The sequence below is a fragment of the Rhea americana genome, unplaced genomic scaffold (assembly GCF_003343005.1).
Source record: "Rhea americana isolate MKP2758 unplaced genomic scaffold, rheAme1 scaffold_139, whole genome shotgun sequence".
Lineage (NCBI taxonomy): Eukaryota > Metazoa > Chordata > Aves > Rheiformes > Rheidae > Rhea > Rhea americana.
Window position 1 is genome coordinate 401,456 of NW_028185472.1, and position 9,361 is coordinate 410,816.

Genomic DNA, 9,361 nt, shown 5'->3' on the forward strand with positions numbered 1-9,361 from the left:
GCTGGGGGGCCGATGTTTGGTGGTGGTACATGGAGGGGGAGGGTCCAGCCCCTGGTAAAGGGCTGCTGTCAGCAGGCCACTCAAAGCCCTTTGCTCTGAGCATCCCAGAAAATCAGCTGTGAAGGAATGTGTCCTCAACCTCGTGATCCCAAACGCCATCCCCCAGTGAAGGGATGCCTCGAGGCTGGCTCATGCTCAGGATTTGGGGCAGGCAGCAGCTCGAGGGCTGGCAGTGCTCCTGGGTTGGATTTGGAAATCCCAACTGTGTTCGCAGCACATCAGAGCTGGCAGAGCCAAGCTGGGCCCGAGTGTGTTGGGTGTTCCCCTGGGTAGACACTTGGAGCCTTGCATGTGTGTCCATGCATGGCAACACAGGCCTGTGTGTTTGCGAGCATGTGTGTTTGTGAGTACACCCCTCCCTTATCTCTGGGAGTTCATCTCTTGCTTCTGTCACTCAGGTTCGGTTTCTATAAGTACATGAAGATGGATGAAGAGGAGGAGGATCCACGCCAGCGAGCGTTTCTCTTCCTCAACCCAGACAGTGAGTCACGCCTGCCTGCTGGCAGGAGCTGACAGCTTTTGGGCATCTCTCAGCAGCTTGGCAGGGGGTGGAGGTCCCAGCGTCCTCGCCTGCCAGCCCATCTGCTCAGAGATATGGTGTGCGAGGATGCGTTAAGGCTGGAGTGCAGCATGTAGAGGGGTGGCTGGTGGCTCTGGGCTCTGCCTCGGGGATCGCAGGGCGGCATGGAGCAGCTTGCCTCCATGCAGACTTGCAGGCTCAGGGATGGCTTGACAGTCACGCTTACCACTTGGCTCAGCCTCCCAGCAGTGCAGGATACTGTTATTAACAGAGTGGCTGGGTGCAGTGTTGGCCCTGGTCTCTCCAARTGGTGGCAGCAGGATACGATGACCTGGGGGCAGGATACAATGACCTGGGGCAGAGTGCAGAGATCCCCGTGTGGATGGAGGACCTGTAGAGACCAGCAGCAGCCAGGGAGTTAAGAGCCTGCCTCTACTGTTGGTTTGCAGCTTGGCAAAGCCATCTCCCAGGCAGGCTAGATTTGTTCACAGATGAAACAGGAGTAATGCCAAGGTGTAGCCAAGGTTGGAGGAGTTTAATAGAGCCTCTAGCAGTCATCCCAGCAACTGGTGGGTAGCAGGCAGATCCTACCAGCTTTGAGTCTCTGTTGCCAAGGGGCAGTTGGCAGGTCAGTCTCCCTGGGGATGCATAGGCAGGCTTTGCCTGCTTGTCCTGGGCCAGCGTGCTGAAAAGGTGTCTTTGCTGAGCAGCTGGGATCCCTGAAGGATCCATCTCTAGCTTTGCTTCCTAGATTTCTTAGAGGAAGAGGAGGACGGAGTGGACAGCCCTGAGCCCACAGACCCACAACCTGCAACTAAGGAGAAGAGCCTCCAGCTGGTACCTGGAGCCAAAAGGAAAGAAATCTTGCCAGCTACTAGGGATTACGGAGACGACCTGGACTACTACAGCTTTCACCACAAGCAGGGCCAGGCCCAGGATGAGGCGAGCCCCTCTGCASAGCTGGGAAGAATGAGCACACCTCGCCAGGCCAGTGCCACCCCCACAGTGACCATTCCTGCGGGCCTTCCTGGCTACAAGGGTATGAGCCCTGCACAGGAGCAGCTCCCCAGGCGGATGCTCAGGTGGTTGCCCCAGAATCCGGGTGAGGGTGATGAAGATGACTTGGGGCTGTTGTCATCCTCGAAGCGTACAGGTGCCCTGGGCCTCCAGCCCCGCATCTCTATTCCTATCTTTGGTGGCAGAGTCAAAGCACCAGCCCCCAGCAAGCTGGCGGTGCCCAAGCAGGACAGAAAGCCCAGGAAACCCCAGGAGAAGGTGTATGTGACCAGGCTGCAGCCGGGGAAGCGCAAGGCTTCAGCTCAGGAACCTGCCTTCCCCAGCATCTTCCTTTACCCAAAACCCCTGAGGAAAGTGCATCTTCRCTCCAGGACCCCTCAGAGGCATCCCATACCCTCCAGCAAGCTCCGCACCATCCCTGGCCGCCGGGTTCCCTGGCTCCTGAGCAACATCTCCAAGGAGAGAGGCACTGCCAAGCGGAAGAGTGCCAGGCTGGGAGGCAGACGATGGGAGCGGCTGTACAAGCAGGAAGAGCCGAGGGGTGAGCGACTGGCACTGCCCAGCCTCCTTGCCCCGGGAGCTGACGGGCTTTTCAGTAGGGAGACTCGTGAAGACACTACAACCAGCCCAGGCAGGACAGCGGCCACTGCCAATTACAACTCCTCAGAGGCAGCCCTGTTGGATGGGACGAGGATGACATCCTTTCTGAAGATGTCGGAAATGACAGCATCCCAACAGGAGGAAGGAGAGGGCCCAGGAAAGGGCCAGGAGGAAGAGGAGGAGGAGGAAGAGGTGTCAGACTACAGCTACGAAAATGCAGAGCTGCAGCAGAGCTGGTTGGAGGACTCCATCAACTGGCAGAGAACGTTCAGTGTCAGCTCAGTGGACTTTGAGCTCCTGCGCTCCGACTGGAACGACCTGCGCTGCAATGTGTCAGGCAACCTGCAGCTGAGTGAGAGCGAGGTCGTYGACGTGGTGGCACAGTACATGGAGAAGCTCAACGAGAAGAACGGCGGGTAGGAAGGAAGCGGGTGGGAGGTCATGTTTTTACCCCACTTGGGGCTGGGGAAATGAGCGAGTGGGGTGAGTTCAGGCCAACCKCCTGTGTGAGGGGAACAAGACCACACTGTGGGGCCGTGTGAGGAAGGAGAGCTCGTGGTGATGGTGGGTCCCTTTTCCTGCAGCATCTACACCCTCCTACGGATTGTCAACGTRGAGAAACGCCGGGACACAGCCCGGGGGAACCGCTACCTGCTGGAGCTGGAGCTGGCAGAGCGGGGCCAGCGGACGGTGCGACTCTCCGAATATGTCTATGTCCTCTTGCACCAGGGCAAGCAGGACGACAGCACCGAGGCCAACCCCGAGGGGCAAGCCCCAGCCACGACCGAGCCCCAGCTGAGCACRTGGAGCGTCCTCTACGGGAAGCCCGTCCTATGCCGGCCCCTGCATCTCAGCTGGAAGCAGGATGTCATGGTGCACTTTGTGGTCCCCGGTACGTGAGAGCGGGATGCATCTCTGTGGCTCCCGCTGCCCCCAGTGTCCTCTGGCAAGAGGAAGGCAACCTCTGGCCCTTGCGTACTCTAGGCTGGGCYGAGAGGCTGCCAACAGTGGGGTGTGCATGGCCTGTGGGCTCTGCCACCTTGGAAGGCCTCGTGTCCCGTTGCTCACAGGCCACAGCCTCTACTCGCTGGTAGGCTGAAATGCCTTGGGACACCCCTGTGGCCACGGCAGAACGGGGCATCTTTCCCAGGGCTTGGGGCAGCAGTCAAGTGGAGGAGGGAAACGTCTCAGGTCGGGCTGGTTCCAGAGGCCAGGTCACTAGAAATGCTGAGGTTATCTGGCCTCATGAGAAGGGGTGCTGGTGGGGCAGGGGAAGGGGAGAGCTCTTAGCCCCCTCCTAGCAGCAAAGCCAAGACCTGAGAGGCGTTTGTGTCCGGCAGTGAAGAACCAGGCACGCTGGGTCCAGCAGTTCATCTCAGACATGGCCAGCCTCTACCAGGCTACGAAGGATGCCAACTTCAACGTCATCCTTGTGGACTTTGACAGCGATGACATGGATGTACAGAAATCCCTGCAGGAGGCCCAACTGCCCCGGTAATGCCCCCCAGGGAGTTCTCTGGGCCCTGCTCTGCTCCTGGCCCACTCCTGGCCCTCCTAGCTGTCCAAGGGGGTGTGGCAGGGAGCTCCACAGCTCCTCGCTGGCAGCACAGGCCATCTCGGRGCTAGCACAACCTGCCTACTCCTTTCCAGGCCCAGTCTTTCCACTCTGATGCCCCTCTCCTCCTCCTCCTTTGCTGGGGTTTCAATGTGCTTGGCCCTGATGCAGAGGAGCATGGGCAGAGCTGGGATGCATGCGCCTCTTCTGCCTTTGCAGGGGCTGCCTGTGCTGTTAGCTGGCTCCGAGCTGCTGTCAGCCAGGTGTCCATCTCCCTTCCCAGGCAGATCTGCTCTCCTCATTTCTAGTCTCTCTCCCCTTGGCTGTGTGAGTCACCAATGCCAGCACTAACCACCCTGCTCTTTCTCCCCAGCTACCAGTACCTGCGGCGCACAGGGAACTTTGAGCGCTCGGCTGGGCTGCAGGCTGGCGTGGACACCATAGAGGTGAGATGGGGAGAGGAAACAGCTCTCCTTTTTGTGGAGTTTTTCCCTTTGTGGTRAGTTGAGCCAGCTTGCGATGCCTCCTGCATGTGTCCGTCCCCTCTTTCAGGACGGACACAGCATTGTGTTCCTGTGTGACCTGCACATCCATTTCCCCCCCAATATCCTGGACAGCATCCGGAAGCACTGCGTGGAGGGGAAGCTGGCCTACGCACCCATAGTCATGAGGTTGAGCTGTGGCAGCTCCCCACGAGAGCCCAATGGTAAGCCACCCRCTGTCCTCTGCCACCCTTGAGTCAGAAGATATCCCCCCACCTGCCCGGGGAGAGTTGAAACACTGAGGCTGCTCTCTGCAGATACGCACAGGGGCAGATTTGTTTTCCTCTTCCAAGATAGAGTTTGAACCTAAGGATGCTGTGGTCTGCTGGGTGCAAGGCCCCTGAAACTGGACCATCACCTATGAGCCCCAGCAGGAGGTGGCTGTGTGACTGATGAGGACAGGTCCGTGGTGTAAAGCGGTGGTTGGGATGGGGTGTTCCCATGACTGTGGCTTTCCAGGCGAGACCTCAGCAGCAGCGAGATCCAGGGGTGACARCAGGGGTGCTGCAGCCCTGTGCCAGATCGCTGCCTTGACACTCTTGCCTCTCCTTCCCCCAGGCTACTGGGAGGTGAACGGCTTTGGCCTCTTCGGCATCTATAAGTCGGACTTTGACCGGGTTGGAGGGATGAACACGGAGGAGTTCAGAGACCGTTGGGGCGGGGAGGACTGGGAGCTCCTGGACAGGTGAGGCTGGGGAGGGGGGGGATGCTGGGAGCCCGGCAGCTCCCCACCCACAGGTGCAGCAGGGCAGTTCAGGGCTGGCCACAAAGCAGATTTGCATGTGCACCACAGAGAGCCTTTCCACACAGTGTTTCCCAGTCTTTGAACACTAGCAAAGCTCTTCCCTCTTGACATCAATTGGAACTTGTCAGAGGGCAGACTGGGACTCCCTAGGATGTGAGAGGGGGGCAAAGTCATTTTAGGAGGCCTCGAAGCTGCACCTGCATCCCTCCCCTTCTTTCTCTGAGTTTTCCTCACTCCATCCTGTCCTACCACAGGGTCCTTCAGAGCGGGCTGGAGGTGGAGCGCTTACGTCTCAGGAACTTTTACCATTACTACCACTCCAAACGCGGCATGTGGAATGCCCGCAGTAAGAAAGCCCTCAAAGACTAGAGCCTTGAGTCCAGCCAGTGGCTGCGAGGCTGGTGCCTGCGGCGGGGAGACAGGAGAGCCTCCGACAGGACAGAGCCAGCGCCTGGGGCCGGCTGCCTTGCTGCCCTCCGCGTGCAGTCATAGCAAGTCTCTAGATGCTGGAGCAAACGTTGCCCGCAGCCGAGATCTCTCTAAATGAACCACGGTTACTTTGTGGGAGGGGGAGAGGGGAAGAGGGTGGTGGGAGGGTGAAAGCGGGTCATGATTTTTTCTTAAGGGTCTAATTTCTTAGTCAGAAATGAATTTATTAACTCAGTAGCACTGGGGCAAGAGGAGGTCTGCTGTCAGGAGCGGGAAAGCCCCCAGGCTGCCCCTCRGTGCAGGAGCTCGGGGGCTGGCACCCAGCACCTCGTCCCCATGCTGGGCCGAAGGGCAGACCTTTCAGGGGCTGGCTGCTAGGGCAGATTTCCTTGAGAGGGCATGGGGCTACAAGCCCCCTTCTCCTCCAGGTCCTCCACTCACCTCCCCTGCTCCCAGGGAGCCACAGGGCTGTGACATCCACAGGCCTTCAGCTCTGCCGTGTGCTGTGGACACAGGGACCCGCTGTTGCAGCTGCGCAGAGCCCCTCACCAACCCTCCACACCCCTTCTGGCTCTATCCGGCATTGCCTGGGCATGGGGTTGGAATGGGAAAGCGTAGAGCGTGAAGCAGGTCTGGGAGTGGGGAGAAGCGAATGATGTTTCCAAGCTAATTTCTGTGAAATTATGAGGTAGGAAGCTGTTTTCAGGAAGTTCTGTCCATTTTTTTGTTTTTTTGTTTTTTGTTTTTTATTTTTATTCTTAAAAAATAAAATCAATGTCTTGGCTGGGATTTCTTTCCCCATCACCCTCATGGCTTGACATGCCCTGCAGAGACCTGACTCACCTTAGGAAAGAGCGGAGAGGAAGCAGGTAATGTCAGGGAGGGGAGCAGCATCCCCCCGTAGGGCTGAGATGTTGCCCAGAGTGGTTGTGGACGAGGCTGTGCTCTCTTTGGTACTACGGAGCGGTGGTGTTGCAGGGGCTCCCTTTGCTCTTTTTGCACCCTATGCAAAGGTGAGGAAGGAAGCAACCTCACTTGGATGCCCAACCGCACGCCTGGGCTTGCAGGGAGGGTGGGGAGCCTCCGCCCTTCGGTGCGCGTGCTCAGGGCACGTGTGTTCGCGCCAGCCCGAGCCATTGGCCTGCCCTTCCTCTYGCATGTGGATGTTCCCAGCTGCATGCAGGGGCTCTTGTGCGCCTGCAAACCTGCTTCCTCTTTCGTCTCGCGTTGCCASGAGCCCTTTGCGCTCTGCTGCATTTTTTGTCCCCAGTCTGCCACCTTCCGCCCTGGCTGGAGAGCGGCAGAGGTCTGAGTGTCTGCCACCAGGCCTCCTTTCTCGTGGGATGGGTGCCAGAGGTTGTGGGGCTGGCAGGACACTTGGTGTCCTGCTTTTCATTGAAGTATGGAGCTGCGGAGTGGRGCTTTTTACCGCAGACCGGCACGAGCCCTTGCCTCCTTCCCCCGGACTGGATGCTGTGGGGCTTTGCTGCTGGGGGCTGGCAGCTGGCGCTGAGGCTGGGCAGCAGGCAGCAGCGGCTTTTTCTCTCTGTGCCAGCACGTGCGGGTGCTTTTCCTTGCCCAGCCACCTGTTTTTCCAGCACTTTTTAAATGCTGAAGTACACCTTTGCCCAGTCTGCTGGGAATTGGCCCGTGGGCTGTCCTGGAGGCAGGCACTGTGCTCCCCTAAGCCTCCTTTCCCTAGGCACCACGTTTCCAGCAGGTTGGTGGCCTGCTGAGCACCACAGCAAGCTCACAGGGCAGAGGCCCCCAGAGCAATCAGCTGGGAGCAGGCACGTCTCTCCCAGCCCCGGAGGAGGAACCCCAGCTTCGACTGGCAGTTGCCGGGCGGCTCGCCCTGCCCTGGAGGACTTGCTGGCAAAGGTGTTCAGGCTTGTTCACGCCTCGGCCCCGCAGGGCGGGTGGTGGAGGTGGGAAGGCCGAYGTCAGGCGGTCCCCCAGGCTGAGAACGGGACAGTTGTGACGGCAGTGCTGGGTGCAAGAGCACCAGCTGACCCCGGGCGCCAGGCGCAGGAGTCTCCGCAGAGTCCTGCCTGGGACCCCCGGCCCTGCAGTGAGCACCAGGCACCCCACAGCAGGAGCACTTCCCCCAAACTGGTTTGGCACGTTTCAAGCGCTCCCTCCTGGTTTACGTGGCTTCAAAGGCCTCCTGCTCGATCCCACGCGTGCCAACGTGCTCGAGCGAGGCTGCCGAAACCACGGGGAGCCAGGCAGCAGCCCCTCCCGCCCCAGCGGCCCCCAAAGCGCTGCCACTCGGTACCTCCTGCCTCCCGGGGTGGGGGGGAGCCCAGAGCCAAAAGCGAGGCCATGGACAACTGGGCACCTTTGAGCTCTGTGTTGCGGCTTTGCCCCGAGGCTGCACCAGGGTGTTTCACAGCGTGGCCGTTGTTGCCGCATGCCCTGCCACGCCAGCCCCCGAAAGCGCAGTTGGCTCGAGCGCGACGGCGCTTGGAGCGCACATGCAAACCGCTGCTGCAGCGACCGGTTGGGTGAGCTGCCGGGGCGGGCCTGCGCCCCACGCCTGAGCCGCGGCGGGGCGGCCGCCCGCCCTGCACGGGGGGCCTCGCCGAGCCGGCGGCGCGGCGCTCGTCGGCAGCATGCTGCAGGGCGACAGCCCCTCGGGACCGCCGAGCAAGGTAGGTCCCTGCCTCGCGGAGGGTCCCGTCGTGGGGTGACCTCAGCCGAGAGATCCCTCCTCCCTGGCTGCCTCGTGCCTCGGTTTCCCCACTCTACGAGGGYTGAGGTGGCTCTGGGCACACGGGTGCCGTGGCCGGGCAGCGTGTCAGCCGCTCCCTGCTCCAGGCAGCCAGGGGCCCCCCGGCGATGGGGACTCAGGGAGGAGAGGACCACATGCGCCCTGGAGCCAGGGTCTCGCTGGAGGGGCGCTGTAGCAGCCCGCGTTGCCCTGGCTGTGTCCGGATGCCCTCGGGAAGCAGCCAGGGTGGTTTTTCGTGTCCGTTTTCATTTTTTCTATGGATCAAAATGCCCCAGCCCAAGCGCAGGGCCACCAGCAGTGAGGCTGGGACTGCTGCCACRCTCAGCAGCCGTCCCCCTTCAATCCAGTGCTCCAGCCTACGTGCAAGCTGCCTTCCCCCGAGCCGGGCGCAGACAGTTTTGTGTCTGAACCTGTCCTGCCTTGCAAGCTCCTCCCGTTTCTCCCCGGCACTGAGAGGCTCRGCGAGCTGTTACACACCAGAGCTCTCCCAGCGCTGGCCGCAAGGCTGGCCTCGCGGCAGGGCTGGAGCTGGGGTCCGCGGAGGGCGTTGCAGGCGCCAGGAGGTTTTCCTAGCTCGGCAGAGCCCTCCAGTCCGCAAGCGAGCGAGCGGGGCGCTGCGGTGGGAGGGCTCCCCGGGCTGGCCGAGCTGGGTTACCTGCACMCCGGGGCCGGGCCGACTGGAAAAGCGTGTTCCCTGCTCGACCGGGGCAGCGGGCCGGGAGCCGAGCCCCAAGCAGGTCCTYGCTGGAGGGGACGGCTTGCGGGTCCGACCCCTCCGCGCGCCAGGCGCTCGCCTCCGACCGCCCAGCAGCCTCCACTCCCCGGTGCGGGGCCCCGCTGCAGCATCCCGGAGGCCTTAAATTAGTGAGTCTAATTAGACCGGACTACCCCAGCCCCRTGGGGTCAGCTCAGCTTCTCCTGCACCTGGGGAAATGGAGTCGGAGAGAGGCGCCTGGCGGGGCTGTAGCTGCCAGCGCCAGGAAGCTGCTGCGGGTGCAAGGTCCACGGCGAGTGCGGCTGCGAGTGGCTGCGGGGAGGCGGCCGCCGGTGCGCTCAGGCCGCTGCCGAGGCCGCGCAGCCTGGGACAGAGCTGGGTGCGTGTCCGCCCCCGCCGCGGCGCCGCAGTGATCCCCGTGGGGTCGGGCTGCTCCGCGGCGCC

The 9,361-nt window shown here is 61.4% G+C and overlaps 1 protein-coding gene across 1 annotated transcript in view; it reads left to right on the forward strand.

The window, feature by feature from the left end:
• The window catches only part of B4GALNT4 (beta-1,4-N-acetyl-galactosaminyltransferase 4), a 33,749-nt gene extending 27,492 nt beyond the window's left edge, over positions 1 to 6,257 (forward strand). Inside the window, exons 13-20 of the mRNA XM_085298424.1 lie at positions 459 to 541; positions 1,332 to 2,613; positions 2,782 to 3,089; positions 3,538 to 3,691; positions 4,126 to 4,198; positions 4,305 to 4,458; positions 4,853 to 4,979; positions 5,294 to 6,257. Of these exons, the coding sequence (XP_085154550.1) occupies positions 459 to 541; positions 1,332 to 2,613; positions 2,782 to 3,089; positions 3,538 to 3,691; positions 4,126 to 4,198; positions 4,305 to 4,458; positions 4,853 to 4,979; positions 5,294 to 5,408 (2,296 nt within the window). The 3' untranslated portion in view covers positions 5,409 to 6,257. The remainder of the gene's footprint in view (positions 1 to 458; positions 542 to 1,331; positions 2,614 to 2,781; positions 3,090 to 3,537; positions 3,692 to 4,125; positions 4,199 to 4,304; positions 4,459 to 4,852; positions 4,980 to 5,293) is intronic.
• The last annotated feature ends 3,104 nt before the right edge of the window (positions 6,258 to 9,361 follow it).